Source organism: Scyliorhinus torazame, chromosome 6 (genome assembly GCF_047496885.1).
Source record: "Scyliorhinus torazame isolate Kashiwa2021f chromosome 6, sScyTor2.1, whole genome shotgun sequence".
Lineage (NCBI taxonomy): Eukaryota > Metazoa > Chordata > Chondrichthyes > Carcharhiniformes > Scyliorhinidae > Scyliorhinus > Scyliorhinus torazame.
The window spans coordinates 57,557,740-57,579,291 of NC_092712.1; the positions used below are offsets into that span (position 1 = coordinate 57,557,740).

Consider the following 21,552-nt stretch of genomic DNA (forward strand, 5'->3'; position numbering starts at 1 on the left):
TGGCACTCATTTTCAGTGATGTTGTTTGCCCGGAAATAGTAACGCATCCGTTGTGCGCAGCATCAAAAACATCCAAACGTCCGTACAGAGGCATGGTGTAATAGAAAACAACTTCCAACCTGCATCCAACAAAAATCCAGGGAGATGGCTTCAGCAGTGTAGACAACTATTCACTTTAACCCTCGTCGCCAGTTTTGTGAGGGACATGAAGAATCCAGCACGAGTTTTAAGGATACAAAGAAATAACATTTATTTGCAATAACATATATATATAACAGCAGCAGCAACTTCCCTTGCTGCACACTCCTTCCTGCTGGTTCCTAAACTGGCCAGCTTTATTTAGACAGGGAGTCGGCTAATGATTTCTCCGCCCCCGTCATTGGGGAAGCTCATACTCCCACAGGATTGTGGGATTGTCATTAGTCCCCAGCCAATGGTAAGCAGGCAGGTTATAACACCCTTAGTGACCAAAAAGGTTAGGAGGGGTTACTGGGATAGGGTTGAGGTGTGGGCTGGGGTAGGGTGCTCTTTCCAAGGGCCGGTGCCAACTCGATGGGCCGAATGGCCTCCTTCTGCACGGTGGATTCTATGATTGTATTTTATTTTATTATGAAATTTTGGTCCTGTGAACACATTTCCAGTTTTGCAATAATTCACACCCATGTTCCAACCATCGCCTCTGCATTAACTCCAGTTGCAAATGAGGGAGGTGGATTCAATGCCACGCCGATCTTTCCTGGGTGGAATGGTTTTTCCCCCCACCCCAAAATCCAAGAACGGTTACTCTGACTCGGAACAATTGTTGAGAAACGTTTTGCCTCGCAGTCACAGAAGTGTGAGGAAAGAGGAAAAGCTGACAGCAATCAGCATGGGGACACTCGGCAGAAATGTCACACACAGAATTACACAACTGAATCCAAAAGGGAATATCATCCAAAGATTTAACCCATCAGATGAACCAGCTTGTGCCGTATGTGAAACAAGACAAATTATGTGATACCGGTACAGTTTCACATTACTACCTCGTTTCCAAGGAAACACAACATCAAAATTGATCAATTTCCCCAATCGGGACTTGAATTTCTTCTTAAATGATGAATGTCATCATTTCTTTCATGTTTATGCCAAACTGCTTTTTATTGACAACTCAGATTTTCTAAAATGTTTTGTATGGGATTTGATTGCTTGAAGAACTGCTGATGTGTGGACTGGGATTACTGCAGTTACATCTATTCTGTCCATCTGAAATATTTTATTCTCAAAGAGGGCGACTCAACCAGAAAACTCCATGTCCGGTTTTGGGCACGTTTAGAGGGGTGTTTCTCAGCAGCTGCAGCACCAAGGAACTCCCCGCTATTTAATGGCACTTGGGTGTTTTTTTTCGCCTCGGGGAGCCTGGGCCTGATCCCTGGCACCGGGGCACTGCCAGCCTGGAAGTGGCACCCTGGCACACTAACAGTGCCAGGGAGGCAGTGCCAGGGTGCCAGGCTGGCAATGCCAAGATGCCTAGGTGCCAGAGGGAGAGCCAGGATGCCACCCTCCCCTGTCCCTGACCACCTGGGGTCTCTAATGGCCTGGGACACCCACCAGGGGCTGTTACGACTGGTCCATGTTTGTGGAAACCAGTACAAAATATCACCCTGGTTCGGTCTCCCAGGTCTGGCTCTTAGATCCGGGGTACCAGGAGAATCCCGCAGTCGCATGTTTAAATTAACCTAATGGCTCATTTTAACATATAGATCGGGATCACGCCCAGTGAGGGCGAGATCCAGATCGTGACATCTCATGAGATTTAATGAAATCTCTTTTTCCAGTTCTACATCAGTCACATCCCCCCAAAAAACTCATACTTTGAGTCTGCCTATTTATCAACTACAATTTGTATTGATATATTACCTGTAGTGTAATAAAACATCCCACCAGCATGTTTACATATTCATTAAGTTTTATTTTTAATTCATCCTTGCTGATTGCTGAACCTCCACCTTTTGTGTCATCAGCAAGTGAAAACTGTGTGCTGACTATGTTCAAGAGCAAACCATCTATATACACCTGGAGCTAAAACTGTACCAAGCACTGATCACTGTAGTACACAACATCAAACTTTTGTCCAGTCTGATCAGCGACCATTTACACAAACTTTTTATTTCCTGTTTGTCAACCAAATATTTCTCCATGATACCACATTTCCACTTATACCACAAGCCCTATTCTTTTCTAGCAAGGCTTATATGTGCCACCTCTTTGAGATCTAACTCATTCCCTTTATCCAACCAATCAGTGAGTCACCTCTTCAAAAAAGTTTATAAAATTTGTCAAACATGACTTGCCTTTCAGAAATCTGTGCAAAAAAAAAATGGTGGCCATATTGAGGAGGCAATTTCATCGATTAACATTATCACACATTCACAGAATCCCAGAATTGTTAAGGTGCAGAAGGAGGCCATTTGGCTAATTGTATCTGCGCCAGCTGATCATTCTCCTATCTTTTCCCTGTACCCCTGCACATTGTTTCTATTCAAATAATCGTCTCATGCCCTCTTGAATGACTCAATTGAACCTGCCTCCACGACACTTCCAAAGAGTGCATCCCAGATCCGAGCCACTCGTGTGAAAAAGCTTTTTCTCACATCGCATTGCTTCTTTGGCAAAAAACACTTTAAATCGTTGCTCTCTCATTCTTGATCCGTTTCCGAGCGGGAAGAGTTTCTCCCCATCTCCTCTGTCCAGCCCCCTCATGATTTTGAACCTCTCTATCAAATCTCCTCTTCGCCTTCTCCTCTCCAAGGGGACCAGTCCCAACCTCTCCAATCTATCCTCACAACTGAAGTTTCGCATCCCTGGAACCATTCTTGTAAACCTCCTCTGAACTTTCTCCAATGCGTTCACGTCCTTCCTATAGTGTGGCCCCCAGATCTGTACACAATATTCCAGCTGAGGTCTTGTATTATTAGTTCAATATGTCCTCTTTGCTCTTGTCCCCGTTAATAAAGCTCAGGATACTACATTCTTTATTACTGCTATCTCCACCTCTCCTGCCACCTTCATTGATCTATGCACAGCTACACCCAGGTCCCTCTGCTCCTGAACCCCTTTAAGAATTTTACCCCGTATTTTGTACTGTCTCTACATGCTCTTCCTATCAAAACACATCACCTCACACTTCCCCACGCTGAACTTCATCTGTGTAATGACCTCCAATTGGCATTATTGATTGGCCAATTGGAGTATGAGCTCCCTCAATGATAGCTCATTGAGGGGGCCCATATAAGCACCTGTGTAGGCTTTGTGAGGCAGTCTTAAGTTGACTGGAATGCGAGCAGCACCGTTTGGAGCTGCTCTTGTATATAAGTTATTGCAAATAAATACTGGTGTGGTGACGGAACCCCTGCCTCCTGTGGATTATTACAGTGGCGACGAGGTAAACAAAGAACCTTGCGGAGACCAGATGCCGCACTCGGAGGGTAAGCCTTGCTCTTTCAAAAATGCCTCTTTTTGGGAAGTTGATGCATTCGACCCGACTATTAAGGACTGGTCCCAGTATGTGGAGAGAATGTGGTACTTTTTCCAGGCCAATGAGATAACGGAGGACGGAAGGAAATGGGTTATACTGCTGTGCGGACCCTCAGCCTTCGCCATTATACGTAGTCTAACTTATCCCGATACGCCGGACACGATACCTTTCCAAGAATTAACGAAATTGGTGGAAGAGCACTATGACCCAAAACCACCCCTCATTTTGCGTAGGTACAGATTCTACACAACGAAGCCGGAAGACAGAGAGTCAGTCACAAATTTCTTGACCTGCCTGAGAAGGCTGGTGGAAAAATGTGAGTTCGGTCCGACGCTAAATGAAATGCTTCGGGACCGGTTAGTGTGTGGCATAAATGATCTCCAAATACAGAAGCGCCTGTTGGCAGAAACGCAGCTAGACTGCAGGCGGGCGTGACAGCTCGCACTGTCCCTAGAAAAGGCAGCAAGTGGGGCGCAGGAACTACAGGGCACGCCAATGGAGGTAGATACCTGGGAGAAGGACTACCACAATGGGTCCAGCTACCAGATAGCCACCCTCAGGAAAAGCCTGAGGAACAGAGGGCCAAAGGAAAACCCCAGAACTGCCCCCAAGTCTGCTAGGACCAACTGGAGACAGAGGGAACTACCGGCTGAGGCACCCCCAACAGAGAAGGACCATTTCTGGCACCAGACAGAGTGGGGTAACAGTGACAGAAACCCTAGAAGGAGGTGGCAAAAGAGGAATAGCAGGTGGGGACGCAGGGAAGTACACAACCTAGATGCCCCATCCTCCTCCGAAGGGGAACAGTTATATAATATTGCGACGAAGAAAGCAGAACCTATTAAGATTACCCCACGGGTGAACGGTCGGCCGACAATAATGGAAATAGACACGGGTGCGGTCGTAGCAGTAATGGGAGTGGCAGCATTTAAAAAAATCAAAGATGGACTCCAGCCACTAACCCTAACAAAAACATCGACGAAACTTAAAACCTACACGGGGGTACCCCTGGAAGTTCTGGGCACGACTCATGTACCCGTGGAATATGACAAACAATTGCTCAGATTACCATTGACGATAGTAGAGGGCTCCAGACCGAACTTAATAGGACGGAACTGGCTGAAAGACCTAAACTTAGATAGGATGAAAGTTTTCCAGAGTGGAAGCGGGCAGTTGAGTGGAGGACTCCAAAAATACCGGAGGTCTTACAAGAAGGTTTGGGGAAAATTATAGGTGGCAAAGCAACTTTGCACGTGGACCCAGAAGCCCTTCTGAAATTTTGTAAGGCCAGGCCGGTACCTTTTGCATTAAGGAAGAAAGTAGATGTGGAAATAGAAAGGTTACAGCGCGACGGCATTATCAGACCAGTACAGTTCTCGGAATGGGCAGCACTGGAGGTACCAATTTTGAAGCCAGACGGCTCGATACGTGTCTGTGGAGATTTCAAACAGATGGTAAACAAATACGCACTACTGGACAAATACCCGATCCCGAAAATAGACGACCTATATGCCAAATTGGCAGGTGGACTTTTGTTCACAAAACTGGACATGAGCCACGCCTACCTGCAGTTAAAACTGGACAAGGACTCCCAGAAGTTCGCTACGATCAACACCCTGAAGGGACTTTTTCGTTATACTAGGCTACCCTTCGGAGTGTCATCAGCCTGCACTATATTCCAGCGTACAATGGAAAATATTCTGCAGGGACTACTGCAGGTGGCCATTTATTTGGACGGTGTCTTAATCACGGGTAGGACAAACAGGGAACACATAAGGAAATGTGTTTTTCTGGCCCCACAAGTGACGTCCCTGGGATATAAAGTAGACGAGTCGGGCTTACACCCATTGGAAGACCAAGTAAGGGCAATAAAAGAAGCCACAGCTCCCACCACGGTCCAGGAGCTACGATCATTTCTCGGATTGGTAACATATTATGGCAAATTTATTGAAAATAGGGCTTCCATCCTAGAACCCCTCCACCAGCTACTAAAAAAGGGACAAGAATGGAAATGGTCCGCCCGCCAAAACCGAGCATTTAGGGACATTAAGGAACAGCTGTCATCCGAAAATGTCCTAGAGCATTATGACCCAAGGAAGGAGTTGGTGGTCATGTGTGACGCATCACCTTATGGGGTAGGAGCCGTCTTAGCCCATAGAGGAAGGAATGGGGAAGAACGGCCAATAGCCTATGCTTCGAGGACCTTGGCGATGGCTGAGAGAAAGCACGCCCAAATCGAGAAGGAAGGACTGGCGGTGATATTTGCAGTAAAAAAATTTCACCAGTATCTACGGGCGGAAATTCACCATAGTGACGGACCATAAGCCGTTATTAGGGTTATTAAAAGAAGACCAGTCAATACCCCCGATTGCGTCAGCTAGAATCCAACGCTGGGCGTTGCTACTGGCGGCATATAGATACGTTCTGGAGCACAGACCGGGAACGCGAGTAGCAAATGCAAATGCTTTGAGCAGACTTCCCCTCCCAGACACCCTGCCGCTAATACCGAAAGTAGAGGAGACAGTAATGACTCTAAATTTTTTGGACACCCTACCAGTGGACGCACAACATATTCGGTTGTGGACGCAAAAAGACCCAGTTTTAGCCAAGATGAAGCATTTACTGCTAACAGGGGAACTGGAGAGACCAGTGGAGCCCCAGATGCACCCATACTGGAGCAGAAGGGACCAAATAACCATAGAAGACGGTATCCTATTATGGGGAGCCCGGGTAATAGTCCCAGCTCAGGGCCGTCAGGCAATCTTAACCGAGTTACATCACGGACACCCACGGGTGTCTAAAATGAAGATGCTAGCTCGAAGCTACGTTTGGTGGCCAGGATTGGACACAGACATAGCAGCCTTGGTACGTCGGTGCCAGGAGTGCCAACAGGGGCAAAGAGTGCCACCAGCTGCGCTATTGCACCCGTGGGAATGGCCAGGCAGACCATGGACCCGCCTGCATATTGACCACGCCGGCCCTTTCATGGGCTCAATGTTTTTGGTGATAGTGGACGCCCACTCCAAATGGTTGGACGTCCACTGGGTAAACGCGGCAAGCACAGCATCGACAATTGAAAAGCTCAGGGCCTCGTTTGCAACACGTGGACTTCCGGAGGGATTGGTGTCGGACAACGGAACGGCATTCACAAGTGGGGAATTTGGAAAATTCCAAAAGGGAAACGGAGTCCGCCACATCAAAATGGCCCCTTACCATCCAGCGTCCAACCGCCTGGCAGAGAGAGCGGTCCAGACACTATAAAGGCGGGACTCAAGAAGCAGCCGGCAGCGTCAATTGACACGCAGCTCTCCCGCTCGCTGTTTGATTACAGGACCACACAGCATTCCACAACAGGCATACCGCCAGCTGAACTCTTAATGGGAAGGCGGCTGTGAACGAGGCTGAGTCTCCTTTTCCCAAATTTAACGGGGAAAGTGGAGAAACAACAGGAGGTCCAACGCAGGGGGCATGATAATAGTCGGCAGCAGAGACATTTCCAGGTGGGGGCACCGGTTTGGGTCAAGAATTATGGGAATGGACCAACGTGGGTCAAAGGCACGGTAGAGTCCCAAACAGGGCCCATATCATATAAAGTTTCGATAGGAGGTAAGGTGCTGAAGAAACACCTAGACCAAATAAGGGCAGCGGAACCACACCTGGAGGCAGTCGAAGCAGGACTGCCTCAAGCTGGGATAGCTCAGATGGGAAAGATACCCACACCCCAGCCCCGAGCAATTTCTCCAGACCCCGTCATCCAGTCGTCAGAGTCGGAGATGGACACGTTCGACGAGGCCGCCGCGACACTTCTCCCCGAGGAGGAGGAAATACAACTTCCAAGGAGGTCGTCAAGGAAAAGACGGGCACCTATAAGGTACACCCCACCCACGTCAGAGAACGACCCGGCGGACGACACAGAAGTGACAGACCCGGACATGAGGAGCAGGAAGAAGCTCAGAGGAATGCCAGCTGGCAGGAATTCCTCGGACCTTTGGGGGGGGAGGGGTGTAATGACCTCCAATTGGCGCTATTGGTTGGCCAATTGGAGTATGAGCTCCCTCAATGATAGCTCATTGAGGGGGCCCATATAAGCACCTGTGTAGGCTTTGTGAGGAAGTCTTAAGTTGACTGGAATGCTAGCAGCACTGTTTGGAGCTGCTCTTGTCGATAAGTTATTGCAAATAAATACTGGTGTGGTGACGTAACCCCTGCCTACTGTGGATTACCTATCTACCCACACCACCAACTTGTCTCTGTCCTTATAAGGTTCTGCACTGTCCTCCTCACAGTTTACAATACTTCCAAGTTTCGTATAATATGCAAACTTTGAAACTGTTCCCTGCACACAAAGATCTAGATCATTAATATACATCAGGAAAAGTAAGGATCCCAATACCGATCCCTGGGGAACTCCACTACAAACTTTCCTCCAGCCTGAAACATATGCATTGACTGTTACTCTCGACTTCCTATTATCAAGTATATTCAGGAACAGCAGGTTTGAAATTAGGTTAAATAGGAATATGGAGGCATGGAAAAGATCACTGCAGTGCATCTGGTCAGTTGCAAAGTTTAAAAAATAACACACACTTTCATTCTCACTTACATTCTCAATACTCTTTATCTATCAAATATCCATCTAGTTCCCTCTTGTATTTGCTATCATTGTTCATCTCGATTGCTTCCCAGGAAATCAGGTTCCGCATATTCACCACCCTCTGTGTAAAGCAGTTTAAGTTAAACTTGCTATTCAAGTTCTTCAATTGTAACCTTTATGACTACTTATTTCACCACGGTTACCCCTCAAAATGGTCTTCGCAGGAACCCCCACTGAGGATATATTAGCAGCAAGCAGATAGTCATTCAGTACTTCCAATTCTCACCTTAAGCTGTCTGAAGAACCAGCTTCAGGATGCAGGTGATGGGTCCGACGGAGATTGGATAGTTCTTTAGCTATTACCTGCTGTGTAGTGTCATCATGCCACAGTAAACCTGTCGGGAATAAAAAGCATAAATGAACTGAAAATATAATTAGCATCCTTTTTCTCTCCTCGTGTTGGAATATGGCTTCACTAAATTTAGATTTGCCTTTCAAAAGTGCTGCGCTGTTTTTGAGTGAACAGATGTGAGCTCAGGCAACTGTGCATTATAGGCCACTGGCAAACAGCCTACAGGCAGTCTGTGCTAAACATGTCCATTTTGTTATTTAATAGAATTAACAATCAGATGATTATCAACAATGCTTTATCACTCCACTCTTCTGAAAGCATTGCCAGTAAATGGCAGCAGAGTACCTAATAAAGCTGACTCCAATCGTGTCCTTGTCAATTATCGCCTGAATAACAACTGGCATGAATATTGCACCTTGGGTGCTTGGTAAGGCTTCCCTCTGCAGTTTTTCACCAGAGGGGGATGCCTGGTGATGCAGTGGTTAGCACTGCTGCCTCACGGCGCCAGGGTCCCAGGTCCGATCCTAGCTCTGGCTCACTGACGTGTGGATTCCCCCTGTGTCTGCGTGGGTTTCGCCCCCACAATCCAAAGATGTGCAGGCTAGGTGGATTGACCATGTTAAATTGCCTCTTAATTGGAAAAAATGAACTGAGTACTCCAAATTTATTTTAAAAATGAACAAGTTTTTCACCAGAGAATTTTTACAGGAAGTTTACAATAAATGCACTCAATGGCCTCATTAATTAAAAATGTTCAACAGATTTTGCTTCAATGAATCTTTAGAGGTCATGGAGATTAAGTTCTGTGGAATAAATGAGTTACCATAGGAAGCACAGTGTGTATACAGTTGGAGCAGGCGGTTATGATCTTTTGAGCTCAGTCAAATTTGGGCTTAATGTGCTGCTTAGAAACACTTAATAGTTAATTTAAAATGTTATAGAGCCATGTCAACCTATGGACTTTTCTTCAGTTCTGGAAACTGTGCCAGCCTCGTGATGTGACCAACTGGGAGACACTAGAATCTCACAAGTAATTGTTTGTAACAAAATGAACTATAGAACATAGAACATAGAAAAATACAGCACAGAACAGGCCCTTCGGCCCACGATGTTGTGCCGAACCTTTTGTCCTAAATTAATCATTGATTATAGAATTTACAGAATTTACAGTGCAGAAGGAGGCCATTCGGCCCATCGAGTCTGCACCGGCTCTTGGAAAGAGCACCCTACCCAAGGTCCACACCTCCACCCTATCAACCATAACCCAGTAACCCCACCCAACACTAAGGGCAATTTTGGACACTAAGGACAATTTAGCATGGCCAATCCACCTAACCGGCACATCTTTGGACTGTGGGAGGAAACCAGAGCACCCGGAGGAAACCCACGCACACACTGGGAGGATGTGCAGACTCCGCACAGACAGTGACCCAAGCCGGAATCGAACCTGGGACCCTGGAGCTGTGAAGCAATTGTGCTATCCACAATGCTACCGTGCTGCCCATCATAGAATTTACAGTGCAGAAGTTGGACACCCGGCCCATCGAGTCCGCACCGGCTCCCGGAAAGAGCACCCCACCCAAGGCCAACACCTCCACCCTATCCCCACAACCCAGCAATCCCACCCAACACTAAGGGCAATTTTGGACACTAAGGGCAATTTATCATGGCCAATCCACCTAACCTGCACATCTTTGGACTGTGGGAGGAAACCGGAGCACCCGGAGGAAACCCACGCACACACTGGAAGGATGTGCAGATTCCGCACAGACAGTGACCCAAGCCAGAATCGAATCTGGGACCCTGGAGCTGCGAAGCAATTGTGCTATCCACAATGCTACTGTGCTGCCCTTAAGAACAAATTAATCTACACTATATCAATCTACCATAATCCATGTACCTATCCAATAGCTGCTTGAAGGTCCCTAATGTTTCCGACTCAACTACTTCCACAGGCAGTGTATTCCATTCCCCAACTACTCTCTGGGTAAAGAATCTACCTCTGACATCCCCCCTATATCTTCCACCATTCACCTTAAATTTATGTCCCCTTGTAATGGTTTGTTCCACCCGGGGAAAAAGTCTCTTACTGTCTATATCTATTCCCCTGATCATCTTATAAACCTCTATCAAGTCGCCCCTCATCCTTCTCCGTTCTAATGAGAAAAAGCCTTGCACCCTCAACCTTTCCTCGTAAGACCTACTCTCCATTCCAGGCAACATCCTGGTAAATCTCCTTTGCACCTTTTTCCAAAGCTTCCACATCCTTTCTAAAATGAGGCGACCAGAACTGTACACAGTACTCCAAATGTGACCTTACCAAGGTTTTGTACAGCTGCATCATCACCTCACGGCTCTTAAATTCAATCCCTCTGTTAATGAACGCTAGCACACCATAGGCCTTCTTCACAGCTCTATCCACTTGAGTGGCAACTTTCAAAGATGTATGAACATAGACCCCAAGATCTCTCTGCTCCTCCACATTGCCAAGGACCCTACTGTTAACAGTGTATTCCGCATTCATATTTGTCCTTCCAAAATGGACAACCTCACACTTTTCAGGGTTAAACTCCACCTGCCACTTCTCAGCCCAGCTCTGCATCCTATCTATGTCGCTTTGCAGCCGACAACAGCCCTCCTCACTATCCACAACTCCACCAATCTTCGTATCGTCTGCAAATTTACTGACCCACCCTTCAACTCCCTCATTCAAGTCATTAATGATAATCACAAACAGCAGAGGACCCAAAACTGATCCCTGCGGTACGCCACTGGTAACTGGGATCCAGACTGAATATTTGCCATCCACCACCACTCTCTGACTTCTATCGGTTAGCCAGTTTGTTATCCAACTGGCCAAATTTCCCTCTATCCCATGCCTCCTTACTTTCTGCATAAGCCTACCATGGGGAAACCTTATGAAATGCCTTGTTAAGATCCATGTACACTACATCCACTGCTTTACCTTTATCCACATGCTTGGTCACCTTCTCAAAGAATCCAATAAGACTTGTAAGGCAAGACCTACCCCTCACAAATCCGTGCTGACTATCCCTAATCAAGCAGTGTCTTTCCAGATGCTCAGAAATCCTATCCCTCAGTACCCTTTCCATTATTTTGCCTACTAGCGAAGTAAGACTAACTGGCCTGTAATTCCCAGGGTTATCCCTATTCCCTTTTTTGAACAGGGGCACGACATTCACCACTCTCCAATCCCCTGGTACCACCCCTGTTGACAGTGAGGACGAAAAGATCATTGTCAACGGCTCTGCAATTTCATCTCTTGCTTCCCATAGAATCCTTGGATATATCCCATCAGCCCCAGGGGACTTGTCTATCCTCAAGTTTTTCAAAATACCCAACATATCTTCCTTCCTAACAAGTATTTCCTCGAGCTTACCAGTCTGTTTCACACTGTCCTCTCCAACAAAATGGCCCCTCTCATTTGTAAATACTGAAGAAAAGTACTAATTCAAGACCTCTCCGATCTCTTCAGACTCAATACACAATCTCCCGTTACTGTCCTTGATCGGACCTACCCTCGCTCTAGTCATTCTCGTATGTGAGAAATATGTGTAAAAGGCCTTGGGGTTTTCCTTGATCCTACCCGCCAAAGGTTTTCATGCCCTTTCTTAGCTCTCCTAATCCCTTCCTTCAGTTCCCTCCTGGCTATCTTGTATCCCTCCAGCGCCCTGTCTGAACCTTGTTTCCTCAGTCTTACATAAGTCTCCTTCTTCCTCTTAACAAGACATACAACCTCTCTTGTCAACCATGGTTCCCTCACCCAACCATCTCTTCCCTGCCTGACACGGCCATACATATCAAGGACACGTAGTACCTGTTCCTTGAACAAGTTCCACATTTCACTTGTGTCCTTCCCTGACCACCTATGTTCCCAACTTATGCACTTCAATTCTTGTCTGACAACATCATATTTATCCTTCCCCCAATTGTAAACCTTGCCCTGTTGCACGCACCTATTTCTCTCCATTACTCAAGTGAAAGTCACAGATTTGTAGTCAATATCTCCAAAATGCTCCACCACTAACAAATCTATCACTTGCCCTGGTTCATTACCAAGTACCAAATCCAATATGGCCTCCCCTCTGGTCGGACAATCTACATCCTGTTAGAAAAGCTTCCTAGACACACTGCACAAACACCACCCCATCCAAACTATTTGATCTAAAGAGTTTCCACTCAATATTTGGGAAGTTGAAGTCACCCATGACTACTACCCTGTGACTTCTGCACCTTTCCAAAATCTGTTTCCCAATCTGTTCCTCCACATCTCTGCTACTATTGGGGGGCCGATAGAAAACTCCCAACAAGGGGCGGGATTCTCCGAAAACTGGCGTGATGTTCGGGACCCGGCGTCAAAAATGGCACGGATCACTCCGGCGTCGCCCCCCCCCCCCCCCCCCAAACAACGCAAATTCTCCGGCCCCGAATGAGCTAGCAGCGGCGTGACGCCATTCGCGATGGCGTCACCCGACGTGGACGGTGACGCCGCAGGCCTGACGGCTCAAATGACGCGCACCCCCCCCCCCCCCACACCGGAAGACCCAACAAGATGGCCGCCCATCGCGCAGCCCCGAGGTTCCAGGACCACGACGTTGAGGCGCTCCTGGACGCAGTGGAGGAGAGAAGGGAGTCCCTGTATCCCGGACACGGCCGCAAGGTCGCCCCACGCCTCAGCCGGCGTCTGTGGAGGGGGGTGGCAGAGGCCGTCAGTGCTGTGGCTCTGACACCACAGACAGGTACCCAGTGCAACAAGATGAACGACCTCGTCAGGGCAGCCAGGATGAGTCCCCCACCCCCCCGCTTCCTGCCCGATGTGCGGCACCCCCCCAGGTGAAACAAGCCCTAACCCTAATCTCTGCACTATACGCGCAACCGATGGCGTGCATTCATATACCTGTCTAACACTGTTGCCCTTTACCCCTGCCACCCATCCGCCCCCCCCACAGGAGAAGCGCGCACACAACAATAGGGAGCATGAGTGGACTGGAGGGGGCCCAGCTGATGAGAGGCCACTCACCGTACATGAGGAAAGGGTCCTGGAACTGGCTGGCAGACCTGAGGACCGGGAGGTTGCCGATGCAGAGGTCGGGGGCCCACCAGCAAGTGAGCCACCGACAGCCCGTCCCCATATCCCCCCTCCCCCATATTCCCCCTCCCCATATCACCTGATCACCGCCTGCGTGTCTAACCATGCATGCTTCATTGTGTATTGCAGGAGCAAACGTCGAGGCATCCGTCCCCGCAATGCCGACCGCCCACAGGATGCCCCAGGGCGACCACGGGTTACGGAGAGACCAGGACCCTCTGGCACGCGACGCCCACAGGATGCCGCACGGCGACCACAGGAGACGGAGAGACCTGGAGCAAGAGGGAGACGACGCCCCCGTCTCATGCGGATGCGGCAACGCAGGCATGTGCCACCCAGCGACGAGGGGAGCAGCCACAGGCCCCCATCGCAGCCGAGCCACAAAACCACTACCCAGGACAGCCCTACCCAGGACACCCCTACCCAGGGCACCCCTACCCAGGAAAACGGAATACCGGACAGTGACTCAGAGTGGATGGGTGGAGACGAACCGCCGCCCCAAAGTACCATGGACTCAGAGCCGGACGATGCGCACGACACAACGCCACTGCTGTCTCCAACACCCTCCACCATCGCAGAGACACTCACCTCAGTTTGGCACTTTAGTGATGAGACGTGTGGTACACTCACTGGTGCGCACAACACAGCCATACAGGTACAGCAGGTGGAGGTAGGAGCAGCTGAGGGGCCGGGAGGTCGGAGGGCAATCTGGCGCAAGCGAACATCTGCCGCCCAGATGGATCCCAGGTTCCTGGAGTTACCAGACCACCCATAGCCCCGATGCAACCACCGAACCTGGGACGAGCGAAGAGGGTGACGGTCGACTTGCAGCCGCTGCAGTTGCAGGTGGAGGAGTGCACCCGCGTCCAGGAGCTGGGAGAGGTGCCGGTCATGCTTGCCTCCCAGGCCGACACCGCACGGGTGGCGTCCACGGTGGAGGCAATGGGTGCGACGGTGTCAGACATGGGGAGCAGTATGCGAGGCCTGGGGCTTTCCGTGCAGCGTCTGTGGCCCAGGACATGGCTACCCTCTCACAGGAGGCCATGAGCCAGCGCCAGCGGCAGATGCGCTCAACGCCGTGGCCCTGTCTCAGCAGGCCATGGCCCAGTCTCAGCAGGCCATGGCCCAGTCTCAGCAGGCAATGGCCCAACCCCTGCAGGCCATGGCCCAGTCTCAGCAGGCCATCGCTGAGGGCATCGACGCCATTGCCCATGTGCTAGCCAGTGTCGCACAGTCACAGACAAGGATGGCCAACTCCCTGAGCTCCATGGCTGCAAACTTGCAGACCCTTGTCGATACCAGCACAGGCCTCCAGGACTGGCAGTGCCAGGTGTCAGAGGGGCGTCGGATGGCCGGTCCGTTCGCACCCCCGACCCATGTAGACGCCTGGGGGCCATTGGGCACCCCGAGGGAGGAGGAGTTGCTGGCGCCCGTTCCTGGTCCCCCTGTAAGGGAGGTCCAGGAACACTGCAGCACCTCGGACCCCCCCCCTTCCGTCCCAGGTGCATTGGGTAGGCAATGGGCAGGACAGGCTGGCAGCTCGCCATCCCAGTCGCCCGGCCCGCAGCCTGGCCCATCTCGGCCAGGACGCCCTAGCATATGGCCGCCAAAGGGATCCCGAGTCAGAGGGCATGAATCGCAGGAGTCCACCTTCAGTTCTGCTGTACCGTCTGGGGAACCACCTGGGCGTAGTCAAAGGGCCTGTAAGGCCAAACAATTAGACACTGAGTAAGTTGGCACGGGTGCAGGGCACAGATGAGTTTTAGGGGCTAGGGCACATGTATGCACTGTTTGTTATTAAAATCACTTTAACACCTACAGCAGCTGCCTTTGTGCTCTGTCCAAAGCGTGCGGGGGTGTCATGTACGTTGAGCGCAAGTGTGTGTGTGAGGGGTGGTCTTACCTCAGCCCCAGGTGAGTCTGCCCCCTTCCCCCTGGGCCGCCCTCACTATCCCCCCGGGCAGAGGACGGGACCTTGAGCTGCAGTGTCACAGCCGCATGCAGGGATGGTCCGGGTGGATGGTGGTACTGTGGCCATGGGTCAGACATCGTCCAACGATGTGGAGCCAGGAGCTCATTGAAGAGCGGGTTGTCATCATCCTCCATGGCCTGCAATAGACACGCTTCCACCGGCGTCCATGAGAGCCCGGCCGTCGTACCGCAGGTGGATCTGCAATGGAAGGGTGGTGTGCATGCGGGTGGGGTTGGGGGGGGGGGGGGGGGTTGAGGGTGCTGGATGGGTGGGGGTGGGGTGGGGGTGTTCGGGTGTTGCCATGGTGTGCGGTATGTGGCCATACTCGCCGATTCCCAAGCCCCCTAGTCAGTGAAGCGGGCGGCTATCAGCCTGTCCCGTGCCCGCTGGCCCAGCCAGTAACGGTGGACAGCCATCCGCTCATGTTTAGCCCGTCTGCCCTGACCATTGCCCCCATCCCCCTCATCTGGGAGGACTGCGCCTCTTCCTGCTGCTCCTCCACTCCGCCCTCCTCTGCCTGCGGAACATCGCCCCCCTGCAATGATGCGGCCGACCCTACCTGACGGATACTGGAGGGCGCCCCCAGAGAGGTCCAGGCACCTGAAACGCATTTTGAGCACGCCAAAGCACCTCTCTATCACACCCCTTCTCGCTGCATGGGCATCATTGTAGCTGTTCTCCGCGTCATTCTGTGGCCTCCGGATAGGCGTCATCAGCCACGACCGCAACGGGTAACCCCTGTCGCCCAGCAACCAGCCCCTCAGCCAGGGGAGGTGTCCCTCGTACATGCCGGGGATGTAAGACCGCGACAAAACATATGAGTCATGTACACTTCCCAGGTACCGGGCGCAGACGTGCAGGATAATCATGTGGTGATCGCAGACCACCTGGATGTTCATGGAATAGGTCCCCTTCCTATTGGTGAATATGGCCCTGTTATCTGCAGCTGGCCGCACGGCGACGTGCATCCCATCGATCGCGCCCTGGACCATGGGAAACCTGGCCACGGCAGAGAAGCCCACAGCCCGGGCATCCTGGCTGGCCCAGTCCACAGGGAAGTGGATGTAGCGGTCCGCAATGGCATATACGGCGTTTGTCACTGTCCGGATGCACCGATGTCTGCGAGATGCCAGACAGGTCCCCACCTGGAGTCTGGAATGACCCCATGGCATAAAGGTTCAGGGCCACCGCAATCTTGACGGACACTGGGAGAGGGTCCCCCCGTCCCCCCAGTGCCATGCGATGCCAGGTGTGCCAGCAGGTGGCAGATGTGTGCCACGGTTTCCCGGCTCATCCGGAGTCTCCTCCTGCATTCCCGGTCCGTGAGGTCCTGGTACGACAACCGGGGCCAGTACACACAGTGTTAAGTAATGGGTTAAGAGACATTGCAATTAGTTGTCTCATTTATGTTAAGTATCCATTAATTTACACTGATATGTAACGGGGCTTCAGGTGGCCTCTGTCAGGTGATGTAAAGTGAGAGTTTTGAGCAAAGGCTGTTGGAAGGAAGTAAATGTGTGTTTGTGAAAAAGGAACAGAACTTTAGACTCTTCATATCACACGCAACTAAAACGTCTAACAATTGGTAGCAGAGAATGGTTGCTGTGTAAATGTGAAGGCTTGAAAGATACAACTTTCCAGATCAAACCAAGGAGTGAGTGAGGAAAAAAAAAAAGGGATATATGGCTGAACCGAGATTAAAGATGGCTGGATATGACTATCCTCCCTTATTTTCTGAAAGGGAATCGTACGACCAATGGAGAAGTGCAGTAGTTATGTGGACTAAGGTAACTGCTTTGGGAAAGAGAAAACAAGATATGGCATTAGCTCTTTCTCTACCTTATGACAGTAAAATCCGAAACAAAGTGCTTTCTCAGCTGGAATTGGAATAGTTAGACTCAGAAGAAGGTCTGGAGACTTTATTACATTAAATGGATAAGATTTATAAGAAAGATGACTTGTTAAGTGCGTATAAAGCATGGTCGGATTTTGATAAGTTCCGGAAAATGGAGGATATCTCCATGGAAGACTATATAATGGAATTTGGCACACTATATAAAAGACTGCAGAAACACAACCTGGAATTTCCACAGTCTGTGTTGGCCACCAAGAAAGCACAACAGCGACTATATTTCCTCAGGAAACTAAGGAAATTCAGCATGTCCACATTGACTCTTACCAACTTTTACAGATGCACCATAGAAAGCATCCTATCTGGCTGCATCACAGCCTGATATGGCAACTGCTCGCCCCAGGACCGCAAGAAACTTCAGAGAGTCGTGAATACCGCCCAGTCCATCACACAAACCTGCCTCCCATCCATTGGCTCCATCTACACCTCCCACTGCCTGGGGAAAGTGGGCAGCATAATCAAAGATCCCTCCCACCTGGCTTACTCACTCTTCCAACTTCTTCCATTGGGCAGGAGATACAGAAGTCTGAGAACATGCACAAACAGACTCAAAAACTGCACTGTCACCAGACTCCTAAATGACCCTCTTATGGACTGATTTCATTAACACTACACCCTGTATGCTTCATCCGATGCCAGTGCTTATGTAGTTACATTGTATATGTTGTGTTGCCCTATTATGTATTTTCTTTTATTCCCTTTTCTTCTCATGTACTTAATGATCTGTTGAGCTGCTCGCAGAAAAATACTTTTCACTGTACCTCGGTACACGTGACAATAAACAAATCCAATCCAATCCTTTAAATTACTTGACTGTGCTAGAGTGAGCAACATGGATAGGCTCCTGGTTTTGACAGGAGTTCAGTTTACTGATAAGGATACCTTATTCGAACAGATGACAAAAGCTTTACAAAAGCTTCTGGGGAAACATTCGATTCCGATGGCTCTGATAACCCAAACAGGTCAGCCTGCAATAAGGCAGAATATGGAAGAAACACTACGAACAGTTTGGCGAAATCGTATGGTTACGAACAGGGCTTAAGCCGATAGAAGGAGACCGAGACAAGGAAATTATGAAGACAGAAACCCAGTTAAAACCTACAATCGGAAGATGAACCCCAGAAATGCACGGGGCATGATAAATCGATGTTTTCGATGTGACTCTCAATACCATTATGCTTTCAACTGTCCAACTCGTTATGATAGAGTGTTTGAAGCGACACATGACACTGAAGAGTCAGACGAGGAAAAAGATAGTGACCAGAAAGAAGGCATTGTCCTATTGACAAGCAGTTTTACGCCGGTAATGAGGGTGTTGGTTGCAGAATCCTTCAACTGTGCTGTATTGGACAGTGGCTGCACATCTACTGTGTGTGGAATTGACTGGTTAAAATGTTACCTGGACTCTTTGAATGCTGAAAATCGTAACAAGGTTAAGAAATTTGAAAGTTCCACAAGTTTCAGGTTTGGGGATGATAATACTCTGAAGTCGCTAAAAAGAGTGGTGATCCCTTGCAATATTGCCTGAGTGAATCATTTCATCAGCACGGATGTTGTATCAAGTGAGATACCTTTGCTTCTGAGCAGACCGTCGATGAAGAAAGCACACAAGAAACTGGATATGGAACAGGATAAGGCAACAGTTTTTGGAAAGACGGTGGACTTACAATTTACACAGTAGGGACACTATCGTATTGCATTACTGACAAATAATATTTCAAGTAGAGTGGTTGAGGACGTGTTAATGGGGTCGCACTGAGGGACGAGGCAGGGGTGTCCCCTGTCCCCCCTGCTCTTTGCACTGGCGATTGAACCCCTGGCTATGGCACTGAGGGAGTCGAGGAACTGGACGGGGTTAGTGGGGGGTGGGGAGGACCATAGGGTCTCGCTCTATGCGGACGACTTGCTGTTATATGTGGCGGACCCGTGGGGGGAATGCCGGTGGTAATGAGGATCCTCAGGGAATTTGGGGATTTCTCGGGGTACAAGCTCAACATGGGGAAGAGCGAGCTGTTCGTGGTTCACCCAGGGGACCAAGAGAGGGGGATTGGCGAGCTCCCACTAAAAAGGGCGGAGAGGAGCTTCAGGTATTTGGGTGTCCAGGTGGCCAGGAGCTGGGGGGCCCTGCATAGGCTTAATTTCACAAGGCTGGTGGAGCAAATGGAGGAGGAGTTCAAGAGGTGGGACGCGTTGCCGCTGTCCTTGGCGGATAGGGTGCAGTCAGTCAAAATGACGGTGCTCCCAAGGATTTTGTTCCTGTTCCAGTGCCTCCCCGTGTTTATCCCGAAGGCCTTTTTTAGGCGGGTCAACAGGAGCATAATGGGGTTTGTGTGGGTGCGAGGGACTCCAAGGGTGAGAAGGGTGTTCCTGGAGCACAGTAGAGATAGGGGGGGGCTGGCACTGCCCAACCTCTGTGGGTACTACTGGGCCGCCAATGTGACGATGGTGCGCAAGTGGGTGATGGAGGGGGAGGGGGCTGCATGGAAGAGGCTGGAGACGGTGTCCTGTGTGGGTACGGGTCTGGAGGTGCTGGCAACGGCACCGCTGCCACTCCCTCCAAGGAGGTATACCACGTGCCCGGTAGTGGCGGCTGCCCTCAAAATCTGGGGGCAGTGGAGGCGGCACAGTGGGGAAGTTGGGGCCTCGGTGTGGACCCCAGTACGGGGGAACCACCGGTTCGTCCCAGGGAGGACAGATGGAGGGTTTTCGGGGTGGCACAGGGCAGGGATACGAAGGTTGGGAGACCTGTTTGTGGACGGGAAATTCACGAGCCTGGGTGAGTTGGAGGAGATGTATGGGCTCCCCCCGGGGAACACCTTCAGGTACCTACATGTAAGGCCGTTTGCCAGGCAGCAGGTGGTGGAATTCCCGCGGCTCCTGCCACGCACAGTACAGGACAGGGTGCTCTCGGGAGGGTGGACGGGAGTGGGGAAGATCTCGGAAACTTACCAGGTGATGCAGGAGGAGGAGGAGGCCTCGGTGGTGGAGGTGAAAGGTAAGTGGGAGGAGGAATTGGGAGTGGAGATTGAGGAAGGGACGTGGGCAGATGCCCTGGGGAGGGTGAACTCTTCCTCTTCGTGCGCGAGGCTCAGCCTCATACAGTTTAAGGTGCTGCAAAGGGCACACATGACCGGGACAAGGATGAGCCGGTTTTTTGGGGGGGTGAGGGCAGGTGTGTTAGGTGCTCAGGGAGCCCAGCAAATGACACCCATATGTTCTGGGCATGCCAGCGCTGGAGGAAGTTTGGAAGGGCGTAGCAAGGACGGTGTCGAGGGTGGTAGGATCCAGGGTCAAACCGGGCTGGGGGCTCGCAATATTTGGGGTGGCAGAGGAGCCGGGAGTACAGGAGGCGAAAGAGGCCGGTATTCTGGCCTTTGCGTCCCTGGTAGCCCGGCGGAGGATTCTTCTTCAGTGGAAGGACGCGAGACCCCCAAGCATGGAATCCTGGATCAACGATATGGCGGGGTTTATTAAGTTGGAGAGGGTGAAATTCGCCTTGAGAGGGTCGGTACAAGGGTTCTTCAGGCGGTGGCAACCGTTCTTAGACTTCCTGGCAGAACGGTAGACATTGATCAATGGCAGCAGCAACTCGGGGGGGGGTTGCTTTATTTTTGTTTATTTACACTGGGGGATCTGAGGGGGTGTATATATTTGCTTTGTTGGCTTTATGTTAAGTCGGGGTGTTAATTTATTATTTATGCACAGGGGGGAGGGGGGTATGGAGGGTTGTTTTTTTGACTGTTTTGTATTTAACCCTGTTGGGCTTCTTTTTCATTTTGTTATTGATATTCTGTGAAAACCTTAATAAAAATTTTTTTTTTTTTAACAAGATGTGTTAATGACAGTTGAAAATGGGACTTTAGCTGATAAAAAGCTTGTGGTAATAAAACTGCATAGGCAATTTGCACATCCGTCTCCTCGGAGGCTGAAAAATGTATTAAAGGATGCAGGGGTAAGGGATGACGACGACACTAAACTGATGGAACAGGTTAGTGACCGCTGTGAAGTTTGTAGGAAGTACAGAAGGACACCAGCACGACCGATAGTAACCCTACCTTTGGCCAGGGATTTTTACGACATTGTGGCCATGGACCTTAA

General features: G+C 50.1%; 1 protein-coding gene across 2 annotated transcripts in view; it reads right to left on the reverse strand.

The window, feature by feature from the left end:
* Window positions 1–21,552, reverse strand: part of ptprn2 (protein tyrosine phosphatase receptor type N2) — a 1,583,832-nt gene that overhangs the window by 993,092 nt on the left and 569,188 nt on the right. For both annotated transcript variants that reach the window (XM_072508225.1, XM_072508226.1), the window contains exon 4: window positions 8,395–8,503. In XM_072508225.1, coding sequence (XP_072364326.1) covers window positions 8,395–8,503 — 109 coding nt within the window. The remainder of the gene's footprint in view (window positions 1–8,394; window positions 8,504–21,552) is intronic.